The sequence below is a fragment of the Ochlerotatus camptorhynchus genome, unplaced genomic scaffold, assembly GCF_037179485.1.
Source record: "Ochlerotatus camptorhynchus isolate MF236.1 unplaced genomic scaffold, CSIRO-AGI_Acam_v1.1 ptg000240l, whole genome shotgun sequence".
Classification (NCBI taxonomy): domain Eukaryota; kingdom Metazoa; phylum Arthropoda; class Insecta; order Diptera; family Culicidae; genus Ochlerotatus; species Ochlerotatus camptorhynchus.
Window position 1 is genome coordinate 1,474,890 of NW_027040730.1, and position 23,940 is coordinate 1,498,829.

General features: G+C 36.4%; 1 protein-coding gene across 8 annotated transcripts in view; it reads right to left on the minus strand.

Annotated features, from left to right (window-relative positions):
- The window catches only part of Stacl (Stac-like), a 242,013-nt gene that overhangs the window by 15,414 nt on the left and 202,659 nt on the right, over positions 1-23,940 (minus strand). For 3 of the 8 annotated variants that reach the window (XM_065225890.1, XM_065225889.1, XM_065225896.1), the window contains 2 exons: positions 3,169-3,360; positions 2,873-3,021 (listed from right to left, as the gene is read on the minus strand). In XM_065225890.1, the coding sequence (XP_065081962.1) occupies positions 2,873-3,021; positions 3,169-3,360 (341 nt within the window). Of the gene's footprint in view, positions 1-2,872; positions 3,022-3,168; positions 3,361-3,866; positions 4,189-17,155; positions 20,344-23,624; positions 23,802-23,940 lie in introns of those variants that run through there. The other 5 variants (XM_065225895.1, XM_065225894.1, XM_065225891.1 and 2 more) reach the window with 4 other exon arrangements.

Genomic DNA, 23,940 nt, shown 5'->3' on the forward strand with positions numbered 1-23,940 from the left:
TACATCTTTAAACGCAAATAAACATTGGTGTAAAATTGTTGCTTGAATTATATTTTATCGAAAAGCCTACTTATCCTCCGGCTTCTCTACTTACCTCGGTTTCTCTATACGCTAACCTGAAAGTACACATTAAATGAGTATCTTGTACTCATTTTTTTTAAATTATTCAAAACTGTCAAAAAATGGGTATTTTCGAAAATCTTAAAGCGGGTACTTTTTCCCCATTTTTGAAAATAGCCCCTGCAATTAAAATGGTTAAAAAATGCATTCAATTAATGTAAAAACAGCTATGTTTATGTTCACACATTCGTGAATTTTGCATGCGTTGACCTGCAAATCGGTAAAAAATCGATTTGAATTAACACATTCGTTCCAGCAAGTGTTGATTGAGGTAAAAAAGTTAATTTGAAAATAATTCTGCGGCTGGGAGTTAAATTATTATTATTTTTACTTTCAGGGAAAGCAGGATTCCTGGTCACGATCTGGTACCGACTGTTACGAGGCAAGGATGAAAAGTGCAACTAGGAAGAACATTAAGCCATTCTAAAAACATGTATCGTTTCGTGAAGATCTTCGAAAAAGCAAATGAAGTTCACATGCGGAAGGGCCGAACCTGCTCGAAGAGCAGCACAGAAGGACACTATGCCTCGATTGGTCAACGATTATGCTATGTGCTTACGTGTAATTATTGTTTTTTTTTTTTTTTTTTTTTTTTTTCCTTTGGTTTGTTTTTTCCGTCGATCTTGTTTTCCGTGCTGAGCACCAATGCTACCGACGTGCCAGGAAGGTAGCTCCCACACCTGGACCCTACCTATCGACCCATCAACTCATGAACCGGGGACCAACGGCTTTACATCCCATCCGAAGGAAGGCGTGATCAGAGATGTTATGCCTCAGAACATCCCGGCGGCGCCGACTGGGATTGAACCCAGGCCTTCTGGGGTGAGAGGTAATCACGCTTACCACTACACCACCGGCGCCGTTGTAATTATTGTTTTAATTTCATTGTTTAAGGATTTCAATTGGTTTGATCACAGGCTCCCCCCCCATGAAGGAAAAACCAAATCAATAAAATGGGTACTTTTTACTCTGTACAGAAATAGAAAGATGGATAAAAAATACCCCTTTTCTGGCGTATTCATCAAATACTCATTAATGAGTAAAGTCGGTTTTACTCATTTCATGAGTTAAGCCACTTTTCTTCAAAATGGCTAAAATTTTACTCATTAATGGGTACTTTGGAGTAAGCGTGTACTCTTCTGTTTAACATGTTTTCCACCGCTCTGCTGTCCCTTTTTTAATCAAAAGGAGGGATGAGGGCTTTTACTACAAATGTCTTGGATATTCAAAAGCTAGTTTAAATGCTAAAAAAAAAACTTTTAAAACATGTTGCTCTAGACTCCCTGACCGATTATTTCAATCGAGGTCGCAAAAGATAGGTGAAATCCTATACATGTGTGCAAATATCAGACTTGCCAAATTTTTTATGTTGAAGTTGTTCTACAAAACACATCGTGGCTACTACAATTAAAACACTTCGTGACGTGACTGAAAAAGAACATTTACCCTTTTTAAAAAGAAGGGTATACATATCGCATGGGAAACCAACTTTCGATCCGAGGTCCGGATTGTACCAATCGACTCAGCTTGACGAGATTGGAAAATGTGACGACAAATTTTCGAAGACGTGCTTCTCAAAACGAAATTGAACGCAACAACCACCAAATGAAAGGATTCATGGTCCCACACAATATTTTAGGAATCAGTCGCCTGTTTCCAGAGATATGGACGGAACAAGATTTGAAAAGTCCCTATACCGTGAACTAAGTCTTGTTTCTCTTCAACAACTACTAAACGCAATAACCTTTTTTTTTGCATCGGTCAATTGGTTTTGGAAATATGGACGGAACAAGATCCGAAAAAAACATGGATTAGGTGAACTAAGTCGTGTTTATCGGCAACCACTGAACCGAAATGGACGCAAAAACTACCAAATGAAAAGTTATATTCTGTTATATGAATATCTTTGGAATCGGTCAACTGGTTCTGAAGATATGTCTGGAACATGGACCGGAGGCTAAATCCGATCTAAAATTTATTTATTTATTCGTCATTTACTGTGGAAATCCACTATTTTCGACAATATCTGATATCCTGATATTCTGACAATATCTGGGACAATCAATGTTTTTAAGTGGCAAAACTGCTCAAAAACTGCCAGTAAGTTTAAAAACTTTTGCCCCATTCTAAATCGATCTTTTTCCCTACCGTTGGAGCTAAAGTTCATTTTGAACACTCTTCCGGAAAAATCGTTCTAGCTACGAATCGACTGAAAATACATCAAAGCTCTGTAAGAAATAGTTGTAAACATTGAATTAAAAATCCTGTTTTGGAATAAGTTAGATATCAAGTGCTTGGAGTTTTGAGATACTTTATTTTTTCACTCACCTGAAAATGTACCCAATTATTTTTTTTTTCAAAATGAAGTTATACCGGATTCTTATTATCCGTTCTAGCTTGTTTTTATACCGCTGGAATGGTTATTTCCTCAACTTTTCATTAATGTGATGGTCACATTACCTGTTCATGCCATGCATAGTAATATTAAGATTGTTATTTAAAAAAAAATCCAGATGTCAGTACTCTCAGTCAGTACTCAGTAGTACATCCAACTAGATATTTTTATAAGAAAATCAAAAAACTGAACTAACAACAGTATCATTCACCATGTGACATGACCAATTAAACCTTAAAAAGGGGAACTATTTCCTTTTCAACAAGATAAAACCTAGGGTAGAAAAGCCTCTGAACCATGTCCTTAAAGTACAACATCACCCGAGACACCCAGTTACCACACTTTATGATTGCCTACCTGTGACTGTCGAACGGGCGATGGGCATGGAGACGTACTAGCAGATGATTGGCTTCGGTCTATTTCGTCTGGCAGGTCCACCGAACCAGTCTTCATTCCGCGGCTAGCGTATAGGAATTTGCGTTGATTGCCCGAAGGGCTCGAAGGAGCTGTTGATTGGTAATAAATTCTATTAGTGGACAGTTTCATCTACTGGTACTGAAGTTCCATCTTATTACGTAAGAGCTTAATACAGCTTTATGTCTATTTATCTAGAGTAAATAATGATGCAACAATTAAAACGATATAATACTTACAGTGTAATCTACTATTGTTTGATGGTGGCGTGCTATGTTCTAAATGACCACCAGAACCTCCATGGCCGCTATGAGCGGAGGGCCCCGGATATCGTCTGCGCATTTGTCCATGCAATTCGGACGATTCTGGTGAGTCCAAGCTGAGTGATTTCATTCTAAGATTCAGCTTTTGCCGACGTGGTGAATGTGGTGCTATAATATTTTTTACATGATGGATTATCGTTACTATATATGCTTTCAAATGTTTGGTTGATGAACACATGCGAACGTACTCAAACAGAGGCTTGGACAAAACCAAAGAAGCATTCATGCAGCAAAAAGAGATGCGAAAGCAGCTAATCAGACAGGTACCATGCGTTGATAAATTTATGTGTTAGGAAAAATGATTGATCATCTACGATTAATAATAAAGCAAGAGTATTATCAAATATAGGAGGTAAAGAAAAAGATAAGTCAAATATTATGCAAGCATTTATTAAATTTCTTTCAAGAAAAATCGGAAAGTTAGAGACACTTATCATTATATTCATACCATGTTCTTATTAGTCATTAATAGTTTCAAATCTAATATCTGGAAGAGAACACCAGATTCGATCACACCTAATCAGTAGAAGGCTTCGTTAAATGTGAATCACGTTAGATATTAGTAGTCAGAACACAATAACATTTTCTTCAAAAGTCAAAAGGTTTACCCTTCAATCGCTGTTCTCTCCATTATGTATCCCATAAGAAACTTCTTTTATCGCGCAAAAAACTCCCGCTAAGCATTTCAAAAGAATATATCAGCACGACCAACGGGGGATGACTTGCTGCTTCACATTTTTCGGCACTATACATTCTTTTCGTGACAGGATTCGTGCTCTTTCTGAAGTACAAGCGATGCGATGGAACGTCGTAAGCCATTACATCATTATCCAAATTGGATTAATGGTACACCAGTGCTGGTTCCTTGTTGTACGTCATTCTTCATGCTTTTCGAAGGTTGCATTTCCCTGAAGACCTATGGATTGCCGATCAAGTCTAGAGGAAATTTTATTCGATTTGCTCAGTGTCCGTGCAGGTTGAATTTTATCTGTTTCATTGACGATTATTATTGAGGTAGATTTATAAAAAATCTCTAAAAAAAATTTCGATGTTGCTGCATAAATAAATATTAAACAGTTTAATTTTATTTACATAACAAACTCGTCCACGTCAAATAACGGCACGTAGTAAACTATGAATTACAATAAACGTTTGAATATTCTCTCTCTCTCTCATCTATATATATATATACATAAAGGTTTACATATTTTTTATTATTGTCAATAGATGTTCCTTAATTCAGGATAGTTTAAAATAATTCAAATTTAACTGCATCCAAATATTGTGTATGCCGAAGGAAAACGCACTTTAATTTTCTCGTCCGTTATTTTCGATCGTAATATGCATTGCATGTGCACATCCATATTTAACACACGACTTTCCAATCAATTGTATTTTTTTTTTATACAACAACGAAAAAATCATTCTTGAAAGTTTCAATGAATATGAATTTATGATCCTATAGCTCTTTCAACAGCTCTTTTCATCGAGCCTGTAAAATGTTAGATCTTAACTCCATAATTATTTTGGCTGTATAAAATCTCTTACTGTCTCCATTCCATGATGTGCTTGACCAGATTTTGTCAGTCCCAACACGCATCAGACTTTTATATTTCAATAATTCCACATAATCGTAATTCTAAATCTTATTCATTCATCTTCAAGATGGGTGTTTAAGGTATACTGACAAAGCGCATAAGTATAGTACAACAATAAAAAAGTTTTCTAAAAGGGGGCTGACAAAATTGGATCATTACTGTATACGGATATTGTTTAAGATATCATAAGAACATTTGGTATCGCATTGATTTGATTCGATTAATATTTTCACGACAATATTCAAGACTTATTAGGTTATTCGGCTGGTACGTAGGGAGATTGAGTTGACCGTTTAGATTACTGAAAAAGCCATAAAAAAAATCTCAATATTCCAGACTTCATTGAGCCTTGAACTCCAAGCTCCAGGACAGTTCGTTGGGCTATCAATATCTTATTGAGTCAATGATATGCATCTTGTAAAAAGGTCCTCTTGAGCATGGACTCATAAAGATTCTCAAGACTCTATGACAATCTAGAGAAACTAGAAATGTGCAGCACCTTAAACAGCTGTTTAATGATTAATTTAGGTACATACTAATAAAAATAAAGTCAAACAATACCAAAAATAAAAAAATAAAAAATGTTTGGCGACTTCCTCAACAAAGATTAGCATAGTGCGCAGTAATCATAATGGTTACATTTTTTCGAGATCGATTAGACGGGGATTTTACAATAAAATCAACTTTAATGAGGCGCATCGAAATGGATAGACGCATATAAACAATTTTGCTAGAATTTTAGCAGCAGTTAATGAAGTGTTTAATTTATTTAATATGCGCAATGCCTCGTTTTCATATTTTTTTTTAGATATATAGGTCGATGGAAGATACATGAAACATATGATGTATAATGTTAAAGTGTTTACGTGTGTGAAACACATTCATTTTATATTTTCAATTTCCATCATTAACGTCATGAAACGACGATTGATGTACCGCATGAATGACGAACTGATCGAAGCCGAGCACTCTTTCACTAGTTCGCTTCAGCGAAGCTTAAAAGAAACAGAAGTAAACCCGTTGGTCACCGGTTCATGAGTTTATGGGTCGATAGGTAGGGTCCAGGTGTGGGCAGGCTTGCAATTGCTCATTACAGCTAAAATGCTAGTTTTCGTTATTATGAAACTATGGGATACTAAAATGAAAATTTTTATTTGTAAGAAGCAAGAAGACGTGGTAAAGTTTGTGCATGACTTATAAAATTATTGAATTTTGCTTTCAGAAGGTCACAACTAACGATTTTATGATCGCTGATTCCTCGCTCATCGCGCTGTTCATCGTTACAGCTAATCGCTATTGTGACCCTCTGAAAGCTAATTTGACAGGTTTTATGTGTCACACACACTTTACCTTCTTTTCTTGCATCTTGTAAATAAGAATTATCATTGAAATATTTCATAGCTTTATAAATCCGAAAAATACCATTTTAGCTGTATTGAGCATTTGCAAGCTTGGGTGTGGGAGCTGTCTCCCTGGCGCCGGTAGTATTGGGGCTCAGCACAGAAAACAGGATCGACAGAAAACAAAATCAAAGAAAAAAAAATACTACTCGAACTTTGAAATTAAACAATATTTAGAGATTTTTTCCTCTAGAACCATAAGCAGTCAAAATTTGCGCGTTTCATATATATTCATTTTTTGGGTCAGTTTTGTGAATTTAATGTTAGAAAATCACTCTAAAACTGCTTGGCAAAGTGGTCTATTGAGTTGCTAAAATGATGCAAGGGTGCTGGGTCTAAACAGAAAGATGAACGCTAACAGATTCCTCGTCGAATCGATTTTGTTGATTGAAACTATTATTGTCACGCCTTGGACAGGACATCCAATAAAGTTCCGAATCAATAAAAAAAAAACAAAACCAACGCGAATCGACCCTTTGGCCATATAAGATTGATAAAGACCAGGAACTTCTTGGCCAATTTGGATAAATTCTTCTTTCGAAGATCCTCCGGAACATCGAACTTTGACTTGACAACGAAATTTCTTACCCAGGAAGTTGACGGATGTCGGCCTTGACGCAAGTTTCGTCATCTACCACGATGCAACACGATTTGGTGAGCAACTTCGTGTAAAGTTTCCGGGCGCGGATTTTGCAGTAATGTTTTGCTTTTCATTCCGGTTTGGGGCTTTTTGCACCTTGTAAACATGTAACCCAGCACGTTTCTGGTTTTCTGCACAAAACCGACTGTCACCTTGTACCTTTTAGCGACATCTCGAATTGAAATGTTTGGTCGGTTCTTGAACTATTGCACCACTTTCCTGGTCATTCTACTTTCACGACCACTCCCTTCCTTCCTTCGGGCACTCAGACGCTCCTTGAAGGTTCTTATCACACGAGACACAGTTGTATTTGCAATTCCAAGCTTTTAGCGATCCATCGGTAGGACGCCTCTGGATTTTGATTGTAAGTGCATTCAATTTTTTCACGGACAATTTCTTGGAGCCATATTTTAACCCATCTTAACTGAAAAAGGGGCAATTAGTTGGCTTAAAGATTATTTACTTGAGTCATCCTTTATCATTAACAGCTGGAAATTTGCACGTGTTCTCAACATAGTGTTATTTGAGTATTTACACAGTTATTAACTGAGGGCGTTCTAAGTATTCGTATATTGTTAGGTATACGGTATTCGGTCCCGTACGACAAAACCCTGACATCCTGAATGCTGAAGAATAACATAACGGTTCTGAAGCTCGCCGGCGCCGGTGGTGTAGTGCTGACTGCTTCTCACCTTAATGTGTCTGGGTTCAATCTCAGCCGAGGTCGGTGGGATTTTTCTGAGGCTGGTTGATGGGTGTGATATCTATTCAGGTGTGGAAGCTGCCTCTTTGGCTTTGTGATTTTTGTTAATGGATGGCAATCGATGTCCGTCGGTGATTGGCACTTGATTGCGAAACAGAGACCGACGTTAAATAAAGGAATTACGAAGAAGTACGGCTTCAACGGCTCAAATCTGAAATCAAGTTGGAGAGAACTTTTGACTATATTTTGAAGCAGTCGTAATTCATTTGTCCTCATTGTGTTTTTACGTATATATTTCTGGGCTACATGTGAAGAATTGAGTGATCCACTCCCTAAAATACACTATCATGGTTGAACTCATTCTTAGCTTTAATTTTTTTGCGGATTTGTTTACTGAAATAAAAGTTTTAATTTACAAAAGGAAGGAGAAAAAGTGTGCAAGCCTCAAACAAGTATACTGGATAAGAAAATCCAATTGTATACTCAACTGAGTTCTCTTGAAAAAGAAAAACGAAGCGCACTGGGAAAATTAATTTTCAAATGCTTTGCCTTCTTTATCCCGTTGGTTTTATTTCCAGCACATTATTGCAAAATTCATTCACCGGCAACCAGTGCAAACCATTTCGGTTAATTAACACTACTTTGTTTGGCACTTTTCTGGGAAATATTTCCCCATGCCAAAGGCTAAGCAGGAATGAACGTAGGGATAAAGCACTTAATTACGCTTCACTATTTTCAAAACATGGGTCCTGATTGCAGCATTGAAGTTATGCTATCTTCGCTTGCGTTCCTTCCCTGCGACGGGACGGCAAGCTCAGTATCGATTACACCTCCGACGCCTATTGCCAGTTATGCAATTTCATTCCAGCACGATGGACTGCAATCTTTTTTTTTTTAATAAAAAAAAAAAATCCTGGTAGGTATTAACTGCCAGATGGTTCATCACTATTCTGTTATATTGTATAAGAAAGGCATGTCTGGTGCAACATTTCTTGAATTTAACATGCTTTGAATTTTGATATATTTTGAATAACAATGTATATTTTTTTTCTAAATCATTGATAGCACATTGTTAAACACACTCTCCAGCACAAAATTATAGCGCCAACGTAGCAAACAGTACTGCAACTGGATTCAACTGTACAATATGCGAGTTAGGCAACTATTGGCTACTAGAGTCATCAATTTAGAAACAACAATTCCGTAGTACTAAATGCACCACGAGGAAGCTGAGCTTTACAGCAATAAATTGACCTGAAGATGAAATATGAGCACTGCTTTCTAGAAGCGGAAAGCGTTGTTTGTCAACGATAGCCTATGAATATTACATACTGTGCTTTCACCACGATGTGTGACCGGATGATACGTATAATAAATATTAAATATTTCTATGCGTTCTCAATACACGCCTGCCCTAATAAAAAACAATATAAAAAAAAAACAATAACCCAAATGATAGAAGTATTCCGCAAATACGGCCTACGAAATTTATTAAGGTGGTTTAGTGAGATCTAAAGAGACATAACCAGATGGTGACACTACTCGCTGTAAATTAGTTGTTTTATTGACACTAAGCGTAGAGACTTCATATGACTTGCAACGAGAAGCTTACTGCACCACAATTTTATGATCGGTAAGTTTTCACTATTCATGAAAAATGAATACTCACCGATCTAACAATCACTGATTGTAACTCTCTGGAAACGAAATTGAAAGGTTTATGTCTAAAACACATACTTCACAACCTCTTATTGTAACTTATAAGCAGCGATAATAACTCAAAAAATAGTTATTTTTTTCGAGGGGGGCGACACATCTAAATCTCAACTCTAGATGCTCCAAAAATCTCACACTTTTGAATCAATCTTCGAAAAATATTCTTTGATTTCTCGCATCTACTTCCATCGCGCATCATATTTTTGCTGGAAATCCTCAAAATCGTCATCAATCTTCTTTCTACTTACTCAGCGTCGTCCTCCTCGATTTTTTTTGAGGTTATAACATACGAAAATTAGCATCGCTGCTTATATGTTACAAGAAGATGTTGTAAAGTATGTGCTTGGTACATGAAACCTTTTAATTTCATTCAAGGGGTTCTCAAAAATTTTCGTGCTTAAAAATCAGGAGACATGGAATCGTTGGTCATAATTTAAGTAAGTCAAACAGTATGATTTAATAAATCCGAAATATTTTTTATATCAGAGTGAATGATGATAAGACAGACACGATGGAATTGATTTAAATGCTCTTGAATTCAATTTGAATTGTGAAGTAGAATAACTGTATAACTTTTTTTGTAATACAATACGACTAATAAAACAAATAAAAAAAAAACAGGAAAAAAAAAGTATCTGCTGCACGGAAACAAATCCAATTATATTTTCATGAATAAAAAATTAGAAATGAAAAAACTTGCCATCCCATGAAATCGTAACAATGATTCATGGTTTCGTCATGGAAATTCATGGTTTCATAATGCAGTGAAATCAAGACCGCTAGAAGCGTTACACATACTTGGCTAACCGTGTTCATAAACCGCACTACATAGGTATCTCTTATACGCCTTTTGTTTTCCATCATATACGAGTGCTGAAAGTCTAGTGGTCAAAGAATGGGTTTAATAATTTCAAGGTTCTTGGTTCGAATCCAGTCTGATGCTTTGCATTTTTTGGATAAAAGTTAAACCCATGAATTTAGATCATGATTTCAATTCGGATGATTCATGATTTTGGGAATGTTTGCTGCGTTACGCAAAAGTTGCTCATGATATCATGAATATTATTCATGGTGTATTTTCATAACATGAAAATACGCTTTGTTCATGAAATCATGAGTCATTTTTCTCATTTCGGAGATAGGATTTTTTCCCGTGCAACTAACAATTTTAGCTGCAGACCAGCTTATACAGTCGAAAATTGCAGTTACCGAGCTAACTATACTGATGCATACTCAACTTTGTGGAAAACCGACATTCGATTCGATTTCTGTGCAAAAAGTTATATTTTTTACGTTTTCCCTAGTGGTTTGGTGTATTTATGAACTTGTTGGCGTATTTTGTCTAAAGTAAGAACCGCAACCATAAGGATTCTACACAGATAGTATTTTTTGGAGCCTCTGCCGCTTGAGGAGCGAATCCTGGATAAAGAGCCGCCAGCCATAAACAAAGAACAGATGGTATAATCCCATTTTGAGAAATTATCCTGCCACACATAATAACTTTTTTCATAGAAGTCGAATTGATTTGCAGTCTTTGACAAAGTTGTTTGACATAGTTTTCCTAATCTAAGTTTGGTAACCATTTAGAATTGTTTGAACTTTTGACAAGTATATAAATAGTATCGTTCCGTTTCCTATACTTTTTTTTTTCCATACAATCTTTGAAGTTCTCCCGCAAATCGAGATCCTAACCAAATCCGTTCAAATTTGGTAAAGGGTGATACGGTCAAAATTTGGTCAAGGGAAAACGCGTGTAAATCGGTGAAATCGTTTATTTAAAAAATCAAATTAAATTTGTTTTTCAAGTTCAATTAGTATAAAATTCAGGAAAAATATTCAGTTAGGCTTCCGCTTTTTCAAATCCGAATTGCCGGGCCTTACGCTTGACCCCTGCCATCAGATTTTGTACAGCCACCTTGTCCACCTTCTTCGCCGCAGAAAGCCAGTTTGCCTTGAACTGCTGCTCGCCCTTAGCAGTTTTTTTTGGTCTTCTTTAGGTTCCGCTTGACAATAGCCCAGTATTTCTCAATTGGGCGGAGCTCTGGCGTGTTGGGAGGGTTCTTGTCCTTGGGAACCACCTGCACGTTGTTGGCGGCGTACCACTCCATGGCCTTTTTACCGTAATGGCAAGATGCCAAATCCGGCCAAAACAGTACGGAACAACCGTGTTTCTTCAGGAAAGGCAGCAGACGTTTATTCAAACACTCTTTCACGTAAATTTCTTGGTTGACAGTCCCGGAAGCTATGAAAATGCTGCTTTTCAAGCCACAGGTACAGATGGCTTGCCAACCAGATATTTCTTTGCGAACTTTGACAGTTTCATGTGCTTGAAAACATCTGCTACCTTTCCCCTTCCTTTTGCCGTATAAAACTCCTGTCCCGGAAGCTGCTTGTAGTCGGCTTTGACGTAGGTTTCGTCGTCCATTACCACGCAGTCAAACTTCGTCAGCATCGTCGTGTACAGCCTCCGGGATCGCGCTTTGGCCGTCGTATTTTGTTTATCATCGCGATTTGGAGTCACTACCTTCTTGTAAGTCGATAGTCCGGCTCGTTTTTTGGCTCGATGCACGGTTGTAGACGATACACCCAGCTTATTTGCGGCATCTCGGAGAGAGAGGTTAGGGTTTCGCTTGAAACTACCGGCAACTCTCTTTGTCGTCTCAGCGGCTTCCGGTTTTCGATTTCCCCCCGATCCAGACTTCCTGGCTGTCGACAAACGTTCCCCAAACACTTTAATTACATTTGTAACGGTTGATTTGGCAACTTTTAGCGATTTTGCCAACTTTGCGTGCGAGTAGCTCGGATTTTCGCGATGCGCGAGCAAAATTTTGATACGCTGCTCTTCTTGCTTGGACGGCATTTTGACAACTGAAGAGTGAATTCCAAAATCAAAATAGGAGCAACATTCTACACACACACACCTTCAAAATGAGGGGTGTTCAGGTTTTTTAAATGCAAAATTGAAAGAAATACGTCAAGTTGATATTGACCAAATTTTGACCGTATCATCCTTTACAGTACTTGGGGGCCTCAATACAGATCGAAAGATCAATGGGGAGGATGGGGTTGTAAAGTTGAGTCACCCTACACAGAAAAAAAAAATCTGAATTTTACTGGTATTGTAAGCTTCCATGCATGCAAACATTCATCCATGCAAACTTCCTTTTCACGTAAACTAGAAACTTGCAAGACATGTTGCTCACAATGATGGATTGTTCCATACAATAACTGGAAAATTTAATTAATTGTCTCATAACTTTAAAACAATTTATAAAGAAAAGACAGAAATTTACACTACATTTTCGAACTGTGTGAATGATTCTGAGTGTAATAACGTGGATGTATCTCCAATTTTTTTTGGGTGCATTTGATTGCAAATGCTGAGTGAGCGTTTTATTGAGAAAAAAAAAACACATTTGCTTCATAACTTTAAATCGAATTTCATACATTCGAATTGCTATTGGCAGATAATAGTAGACACACTCGCCAAAAACGATATTGCACTCGAAAAAGATTGTTTTCATATTTTTTCAGTTTCTCGTTTTATTCGTTCTAATGCTGTCAGTTACAAGTAAACGAACTTTGAAGAATTTACACTTAATCAATTTTGAGAAAAACCTAAAATTTAAAATCTCATGCATGAGCTTATTCATAAAGCGAGATTGAACAACGCAATAACTACCGATGATATTTCCGGTTCAAAATTAAATTGTTTAAATTTTTTACATATTTTTTGCATTATTTGATAAAACTAATAAAACATAAAAAAAATAAATTGGAGATGCCAGTGTGTATGAGATTTGAGTATAATTTTCCGTAAACTGCAATCAATAAACAATCTGCCAGCAAGCAAGAATAACTTTTGTAATTCTGTGGTGCTCTTGCGAGTAAATCAATTAACTTTAAACAAACTTTAAGCTGCACACCATTCAGTAAGTCTCACCTAGCGAATATGTTGCCAACAACTGATCGAGTCGCCATGTTAGGGGATAAAACTAGAAGTAAAATGGCACTCTAGTTAGTTCCATCTAGAGAGATAATGCTGAACTGAACTGTCTACGATCTGAACAACTTTTCTCAAGACAATTTTTTTGAAGAATTGTCCTGGAATGTGGCTAGCTTTTGTCAAAGAATGCAACCTTTTATGTAGTCGAAATCTTGATAGTGGTATTAGTCGCCCTTTCCCTCGTATCACTAGTTTTTGGTCATTAAGCTTGATCAATTTCCAATAGCTTACCATTGATAAACAATTATATTTTAAATATCAAACTAATCTTAAACAAAATTATAATTACAATGGAAATCAATGAATAAATGGAATCCATTGAATGTTTTATAAAGCTTAAACACTGGCCAGACTGAGAAATTGTAACATGTTGTAAGGCTATCTTGATGAATCTACAATAAAAGGTCGAAGAACAAAAGGTTGAAATGACTAAATATCGAAGAACAAAAGGTCAAAGGGGACAAAAAGTTGAAAGCACAAGGTACAATAGATCGAAAGGATAACACTAGTTTACAAATAAAAGTAAAAAAATGAACTTGAATTTTTGACCAATGATTCTTATGTAAAATCGTGCACTGAGTCAGTAGGATAGTTTTCGAGATACAACTAAAAATGAAAATTTTAAAATAAAAATGAAAATTAAAAAAAAAACTTTTTTAATTTTTTTTAAAAGAAAGTTTGTTTACTACAATACAAATACCTCCGGTTGTAATGAAACTACATAAATAATATTAAAGGTAAGACATTTTTTTCCTTCAATTGAACATCAATTGTCAGTGAGATTAGTGCTATTGTTGTTAATTAATAGTTTGTTTATTATATTTTTTATAATATTATGCATTATCCAAGAAAAAAATTAATTTCTGCTGAGTTTTTAAGCAGTGTAAATAAAAATGTTTGTAGTGGTTGTACCACTAATCTCACTGAAAAATGGTGCAAAAATGATCGAATGAAAATTTCATCATCTTTAGTTTGACGTTAAAAATATTAATATAACTTCATTAAAATAGGAGATATTTGTATTTTTATTAACACATTTTTTAAAAAGTTTTTTTAGCTATATCTCGAAAACCATCCTACTGTGATTTTCTGGACTACATTTTTTGGATTCAGCGCATGATTTTACATGAGAAATGTAATTGTTACAGAGTCGAACATCCAAGACAAAAAAAGCTGTAAGGACAAAACTTTAACTGAACTAAAGATAGATTGAAGATAGAATCAGAATAACCATAAAAGGTTTTAGGGCTATCTCTTATATCTACTTGTACGTGATGAAGTATATGGTTGACCACATTACATGAGAATAGAACACGTTTCTTCCGATTTCTTGCCAAAATGGATATAGTGGCGTGATGAATTAGAACTAAAATATGTGTCATGTTTTGTTACTGTACTCATGAGCAGAATGGTTCAAAAAAAGATGTCCAAGATCAGTTAAAAACTGCCCTATTATGAAAAAGGTCTGAAATAGACCAAAACAGTGCAAAATAATTTGTAATCATTAGCTCATGGATTTTGTCTACAGGAACTGCTGACGGAGGAGTAATCTCAATGACTGAGAAAATAATTTTGAGTATTTTACGTTGCATTGTCCAATAGCTTTTTCTGCCAAAGATCTGCTCATGTTATAAAGAAGGAATCAACTACATGGGTGAAAATGATTAACAGCAATTTCAGATAGATATTTTCAAAAGAAATTGTTTGTCAAGCCCAAGTAGCATTGCAAGTTTTATCGAGGTTTTAAAGCATTCTACAAGTCTAAATCATAGTCTACAGAACCCTCATAAAACCCAAATTGTTACTTGGGAAGGAACTGCTTATGTCACAAAGAAGGAGTCGACTATAAGAGTGAAACATTAGTTTTGAGTTAGATTATTCAAAAGTTTTTGTCGGTCAACAACTGCCTATGTTATAAAGAAGAAGCCATCGTTAAAAAAGAATAATTACTTGAAATTTCAGTTAAATTGCTCCTACTACGACTTAGTTTAGTTTGGCCGCTTGCTTTACTCAGTATATTGCATTTTCAGCTTTCTTTCTCTTTGACCTTTTGTCCTTCGACCATTTGTCCTTCGACCATTTGTCCTTCGACCTTTTGTCCTTCGACCATTTGTCCTTCAACCTTTCCTCCTTCGGCCTTTTGTTCTTCGACCTTTTGTTCTTCGACCTTTTGTTCTTCGACCTTTTGTCCTTAGCCTTATAGTTATACATTAATGGACATTTATATATAAATACAACGCATAACATATGTGTCCATAGGACAATTAAAAATACCCATATTCCCCTTCATGTTACCCAAATCGTGACATTTAATTCTAAACATTAAATACGGCAGCCGCCAGAAACTCAGGAAATCACTAACGCTGAAAAACTGGTACCTAGCACATAATGTGGGACGGCAACAGTATAAATCAGTTTAAATTAAATTTTCTCGCCACCGCACCGTGTGAAAGGCAACTTTGGTTTACGATAAGTGTCGGTGGCGGCGGTTGGCTTGAAACCGATAGCAGAGCACAACTCGACGTTATTACGAGTGTGTTTTCTGGAGGGCGTCCAATAATCGGCTTCGTGGCATTGCAATCGAATGCCAAGTATCGTTCGAATGAGTGAGCGCTTTTTTTTTCAAACGGAAGCGGAAGATCGGCACATTCGATTGGGAGAAAATCACTCTTTTCCGATTAAGCTTTGGTAGCTCTGGAAGCGCTGGGAAAATATACGACCGAGGTAGATAATGTGTTGTATGCCGTGGTGATATTGAGAGGATTTTCGGCTGTGATACGATACCATTCGCAAACCTTCCCGGAAAATGAAGGGAAATCCACCGAAGGGCGAAAAGCTTTTATCACAACAGTGAATGGTCAATATAGGATTTTTCATATACCTTTTGGTGTCAACAAGTGCTACTGCCCTTGTCATTTCCATTAGAAATAGTATTCAGAGTATTATTTTCAGCGACTGATATAAATTGTTTAAAATGCATTGATGCGTGGTTGCTTGAGGATTGGTTTCCGATTTTACTTTACGTTTATATAAGAACAGGTGTACGTGATAAATGATTCCGAAAGTCATTTATTTACATTCGGTAACGAAAGGTTTTCTTGCCTTAAAATAATTGTCTGTGAGCACATACAAATTCACGGCTCGGTGGTGATTTGGCAGTTACCTCTCAAATCCTCCATAATTGATGTGTTGATCCATGGGTCGCCTGGTAAAAAATGAATGAAACGTTGAATATTTCAACATCGCTCGATCTGACCGAAGTTCCACAGCAACAAGTCCGTAAATCCAATTGTCCCAGCCATTTCCACAAACAGGCAAGCGCGTTCTGATTGGCTTTTTTTTACAAAATTGAATATTCCACACAATAGAAATCGGCAGCTATTTTCGCATAATCCCTGAACGAAATCACAACTACGATAGATTTACCATCCATATGTGTGTTCTGTCTGGGTGAGGGGAATGTGTATCTTCCAGAAAGTGTCAGGAATAGTGTTGAACAGTAGCAAAAGGATCTGAATAGAGAATGATTCTACCCCCAGGACCTTATTCGGTGAATTTTACGCTAAATTAAATAAGCATGTTTATTGGAGCATCGATTCGAAATGCAATCAAAGTTTATCCTTTTCTTTGCTCGTACTTTTCGTCTTATTGAGATCTTGGGGATATGTTCCATATCACCGCATCATCCCTGGGGAGAAAATATAATATTTACAAAATGATAGTTACGGCGAAAAACATAACGAAGGAAAAATACGGTAAAACGAACGGCCAATGAAAACTTGCGAAAGGATAAAACTTCTGCTCTATTTTTTTTTCGGATCATTCATAACAGCTTCGGTGTTGGATAACGTTAGCATAACACTTTATTTTCTTTCGATTTATTTTTCGGAACAACTTTTCTTAAAGCACATCACTTTGTCAAAGTGATTTCCAACCTTTCGTTGATCCAATAAGCTCTCGTAAATTAGTTATCACAGTCTGAAGGATATTATTAATCGGACGCTCAAGTAACTCTTTTTATATCGCGATTACGAGTGCGAATTTTTGCTTATGCTAGGTATGTTCCTTCATCTTTTTGGAAACACGGGATTAATCCTGTGATGGTGTTGTCTTAGGTTGGCTTTCGAGGTTGGCATCAAAGTGATGATCAAAACTCGACTTGCTTTTGATCCGTTAATCAGGCTTCACTTTTCTATTCCTATCCATAGTCACTCAATGTTCGATTGCTGGTTTTTGTTGCTTTGAGAATTTTGAGAAGATTATTCGGAAATTATGAAAAATCAAATTTTATTGTTGTTGCAAAAAAAAAAAAAGATTTCCTATTCAGTCCAGGAAAATTTAATTTGAAAATTGATATTTAACATAAATATCGATATCAAATCAAAGTAGTCACATCTTTTTGAACTTTTAGGCAGTCACTCATAAATATTTACGCCATGTGTGCTAATTTTGAGCTACCGACAAGTACATATAACATTAGAAGTGACTTTGGCGTAGTAACAACAAAAGGCCTGGCAGAATGGGGTCAGGGTAAAGTGAATGCCCTTCTGATTCACTGGTATATTATATTTTCCAGAATTTTTAATGATTTGTTAGATCAAGTATGTTTGGCAAACTACAAGATGACAACGACTTTTTCCAAGTTCCTGAATATTTGGTTGATTTTGAGTCGAAGTTCAATGTCTTTTCTGAGTAAAAAAAAAATATATATATAATTCCACTAGGCGTTGTTTGACAATATAGGGTAAATTTGCCTATTATGGATCCCATAGTAGTTGTTTTAACTATTTACGCTGAATTCATTACCATTTAATTTATGTTTCAGAATGAATTTTTTTGAATAAGGTACACGTTTATCCTTTGCTTTGTATGACTGTTATATAAAATAGGTAATTTACTTGATTTTACCCAGAAAAATCTGCATTACAATTTTAAGCCACCATTAACCTTTTATGGATTACCCGGGTCCATTACAGAATTGTTTACATCCCTTGATGGACCGTTTAGAAGAAATTCATTTTAAACATAAGAATTCAAGGTATTTATCCCAAAAATGTAAATTTACATGTAATGTCCTAATTTGAACCCTTCGACAGCTCTTGGCAGACTTCACCATAAAATGCATTTTTTCCTGGGTTTTAATAGTGTACCAATATTTTCCATGAACTAGAGTTGAATGAGGTGGAGTTTACCTATAAATTGTTTCAATGTTTCTATTAAACTGCATTAATCCGTAAGCTATTCTTTTATAAAGTGTCTACTTGAACTAATTTGAGATCTTGAACTGAAAGAAAATTTAAGTTCATTCAACATTCTTAGCATTGAAATTCATTTGGCTTTGAAATACAATTACGCTGTCTTTTCACACCATTTCACTGCAATATATATGTATGGATTTCACTGAATATTATTAAAATGATAAAAAGGAAAAAGAACTAGTCTTAACCATTTAATTTCAATATGTTCGATTTGTATCCATGACATATACGTATTTCGACTAAAATAGGTTACATTTACAAAAAAAAAAATCGTTCTAGAACCTTTCGACACTAGTTTTATATGAATGGTAACAGTTTATGCTTTCGTTAGGTAGGTATTCCAGCGATACTATTTTTTTTATAAAGTTTTCTTTCATATATACTGTGTCTAGCTTATTATTGAAATGAAACATTGAGCATTTCTACAGTTGTTAATTGAGAAATTTCTAAGCCTGTACATTGGTATATATTGTGTGGCAAGTACAATCATACTCTATGCCCAGGGCATTCGAGAAATTTTCCTCCAAGAAAAATCCTAGACTGAACCGGGAATTGAACCCAGCCACTTCCAGCATGGTCTTGCTTTACAGTCAGAATGCCGAAAATGATCAAACACACTTGAAAAGCTTAGACTGGTGTGAAATCGTTTTAATAATAGTTGTTGACAATTTTATTGATTGGAATGCATGGAACAGTCAGCAGCAAATACATTTTAACACACAAACCCTAAATTTTTGTGCGATGCAAAGAGAAAATCCCCATAGAAGTGCGGACGCTGCTGATATTATTGTTGTGAATACAGGCGCTGGATACCCCGATACCTCTTCAAGCGCATAACGGTTAAAGATGCATAATCGTGAAAAAATATTCCAAATTAAATAAATAATAATCAAGATTTGGAGATGTGAAAAAAATCTTAATATCTGGGGTAAAACACTCCCCCGGAGAAAGATGGCGTTTTGGCATTTAAAATACGTTTTTTACTTCTTTTACGAATATCTGTGAATCAGCATTGAACTGCTAGATAAATCCGCGAATGTTTTGGAAATGTATTTAAATTTGGCAAAAGGTCATCTTGTACCGAAGGTGCATTTCACCCCATGTACCCTGCACATAAAAATACCCATACAACGGAACATTGAGTGTTTTTCTACATTTCCTCAGCTAACACGATTTTCTTAAATTATGTTGATGGAACATACCTGTCTTAATCGGATTTAGGCTATTGGATTCCCAATAAATATTATCTATCGAAATATCATGACTTACGTACGTATCGATTATCGTCTTGTTACTCGTTAAATGGCAGCTCGATATTTAATAAACTTTCCTAATTCAAATATTCTTTTCTATTTTTACTCTTGCTCTCGTTGCATGAATTGCATGTTGATAAAAAAAAACCGTACCGTGCTGATTGTGTGCTTTTATCACGCTGTCGATAAATAATTTAACTGTACAACATTATTGAAATCGTAATCGTAATCGTAATAATTGATGGACGAAAATACGCCCATACTGGAAATTTAAACTGAAAACAAAAATATAAACAAAATTACACCTAACGGAAATAAAACATAATAACAAAGGAAGAATCGGGTGAGATTGGAGATGTTTTCTTATTTTTCTATCTCCAACCATGGAAACTTTATCATTTCTTGCGTCGTGCTCCTTTCTTGTTCGAAACGGGTTCTTCCGGCTGTGGTTCCTCTGCTACGAAGCAGAGAGGCTGCCCAAACGCACGAGACGAAAGGATAGTGTCGTCTTCCTCGGCTGGAAGATTGGTTTCACACGCAAAAATACATATTTATTAATGCAAGAATATTGCGCGAATCAAAGGCAGTGTAGTGTTGTGGAAGCGTAAATACACACTGAGTGAAGAGTAAGGCACACGCACTCTCAAACGCTCAGCGGCGCCAGATCATCCGGTGCAGTATAAATATAGTGAAAGTCATTTGAAGATCTGCATAGTTATGAGTGAAGCAAGTGACAGACAAACATGCTTTCAGAGTAGGTGTATGAATGTGCGCATCCATATGGAATTGAGTTCCTTAATTAATGTGGAATCTTTAACATTGGATGTACAACTTTATTGATTTAATTTCAATGTTAGCATTATGATGGGATCCATGCATCCGAAGGAACTGTGCTAAATGAATTTTTGTCAGAAATATTTCTGTTAGTATGAAGCTTACAAAGAAAAACTGGTTTACTCTTCCCATTGACACCGGTAATTTTATTTTATGGCATTCATCTGCGGATATAGTAATACCCAAGTTTCAACGAAATAGTGGATATTATTATTATTATTATTATTATCATTAAACTCCTTACAGTGTTTACGTGGCTTACCCTAAAATGAATGGCTCAATGGTTATAAGAAATAGTGTTATGCGTAGACCAAGCCATGAATTTTATGTTTATGATCGATAGACGGATTGAGAAACAATAGCAGAGAGTAGCATTCTATGTTCAGAAATAGTAAATTGACAATAGCATATTTATAAATTTCCAGTTAATCATGGGATCAATATTCTACTAGTGTATCAATTGTATCAATTTTATAATTTTGAATTAATCGAAACGATTTTTTAACGTTATTTCGATCGGTTAAAAGACGGAATATCCAATGAAAAAAACATTGAATATTCCATAAGGGGACTAAATAAAGTCAAATGGACAAAACATGGAACGATTAGAATGGACAAAATCAGGGTTGCTTCCACCCACTTCGCTATTAAAATTATTATGCAGAACTATGGAATCATTGGATGCTATAATGATATTTTGAACGTGTAAGTTTCAAGATGAGGTTGAAAAGTATGCGTTTGACACATAACACCTGTAAATTTCGCTTTCAGAGAGTCACTATCAGCTACTTTATTATTCGTGAGCTTTTATTCTGAGTGAACGCTTGCAAAGTGAGTGGAAGCAACCCTGGACAAAATGTTAATGAGCGGAGAAACTAGGGTATAGAAAATGTAAATAAATATGACCCGATAATATTGATATTATCGATATCTGGTCTGCAAAACTTTAACGTTTGAATGTCCAAAAGTATTCAAAGGAGCCGAGAACAATTATTCATGAGTTCTTTTTAGTTTTTGTGGGAGGCGAGCTTTGCTTCCGCTTTCTGCCATGCCCGCAACTCGCCTTCTTCTTGCAATAGTTTTTCCATCAACAGTACCTTCTCGTCCTTTATTCACTCCTTCTCGGTATAGTCTACTATCCAAAATGGCCGAATTTGATCAGAAATGGTAATGATTGTCCATTAAAACAATTATGCCAAGTTTCATGCAAATCGAAGAAGGTCGAATTTTCCAGTTCGTTATTTGGTGTGAAACTGCTCTATACAAGTCTCCAACTTGTAGCAATGGTGAAAAGATTGAAGGTGTAGATAGCTCCCAGTCCGGGCGTTCCCGGACATGTTCAGGATGGTGCTGCAGAAATGTCTGGACGAGGGTTACTTCTCATACAGCTGGAAGATACAGAAACTAGTTTTTTGGGTCATTCGTGACTTGTCCGGAGTGAGATTTAAACTCATGACTTTGGCGTGAGAGGTATGGATGTTACACCAAGGTCGCCCCCTACAGAAGCTAGTGTTGCTGCCGATGCCAGGAAAACCGCCGTGGAATTCATCATCGTATAGGTTTATATGCTTGCTGGATACTCTTGGAGAGGATCATCCTCAACAGGCTGACGAAATGTACGGAGGCGAGAACGGATTGTCGAAGATGCAGCTTGGATTCCAGAAAGGAAGATCTACGGTGGAGGCAATTCGGATAGTGGTCGAGATAACCGAGGAGTCAACCAAACAGAAGCGAAATCCACAAAACGAAAGTGCTATTGGTCAGTAGCTGCAAAACGGCGTAACGAGCAGAAATCACCAGCAGGGAGCCCGCCATAGCCTCGAAGCGCGTGCTGAAATACCTGGGAGTGATGATCGATGACCGGCTAAGCTTCAACAGCCACGTCGACTACGCCTGCGAGATGGCGGCGAAGGCCATGCCTCGATTTGAAGCAGTGCGACGGGAAATGTCTTCCCTTAGCGCAAAGAATGTTGTCGAAGAAATGTGTAGAGAGGAGAGCAGCCGCTAAAATACTGTCTGAGCAGCAACGGTTGTGGAGAAACGCTCAGCGTGTGCTAGCAAGCCAAATAACACCAATACGGATAATCACAGGTGGGCTGGAACTCACGGTACGCTAGTGTTGATAGCTATTTGCCGTTAATGTTTATGAAAAGTTCACTATTTTGCCATAAACTGTGCCAAAACAAAACATTTACGGGCGGATTTGGATTGATTTGGACCTGTTTCATACGACCAGAAGGTGTATGCTGGCAGTAAATGCCCTGCAAAATTGATTTTCAACGCAAGTGATTTGAATTTTGCGAGTAAACACGAGGAGCCATACACAATCGTCTTAGTTCATTTTAGTAATCAAACTAACACTTCTTCCTTCTGTGGTAACTATGATTATCCGCCTTGAGCTAGCGCTGAGATTATGAGAGATGAGCACAGCCTCCTCCGCAACAAACAACGTAAAGTTGACATTACAACTGTAAATCCTCTCTGCTTTGCTTAGTGTCTGTAGTTACCTATGGAGAGATGATACAATAGGGACAGACAAACATTCGAGATGGATGGCATATTTAATTATCCAGCAATTATAACATGTAATTTCCATTTACAAAACACTGATTTATAAATTGCATGTCATTGTAGAATATATAAGCCCTCTTTGATGAAATTGATTGAGCCAACTTCGAAGGCACTAACATATTTTAACAATTACACATCAACACGATAAAGTAACGAACGACTAGGCTAGGGTGCCAGGATATCGAATTTAATGGAATTCCAGAAAGGAGGGGGATATATATATATATATATATATATATATATATGTATATATATATATACATATATATATATATATGTTGTGATTTCTAAGGATCACACCAAACAATCAATGGATGGACACAAATAGCTATCATGACACACAAAGAGAGGAAGGAGTATTATTTTTTCCAGCTGTTCCTGCAGCTCAATTACTTTCTGGCAGCGATACTGATCGATGCTGGGCTGAACGCATTCTCAGCATTCCAAACCCGGACATAGGACGAAAACCGGCGAATAATTTCCTCTTTGTTCCAGAATCGATTGCGGACGCGTTTCCTGATGAAGTTGACACGGAAGAGCCAGCAATATTTGGTACCGGGAACCGCAAGTCTGGTTGATTCGGAAGCATGAAAGGAATGTTGAGTTCGATTGTGTAGTATTCTAATGTTTATACAACTGATGAAACCTGTCAATCAAGTGATATTATTTTTATATTGAGAGTTAAAATCTTTTATATATAGTTTAAAAT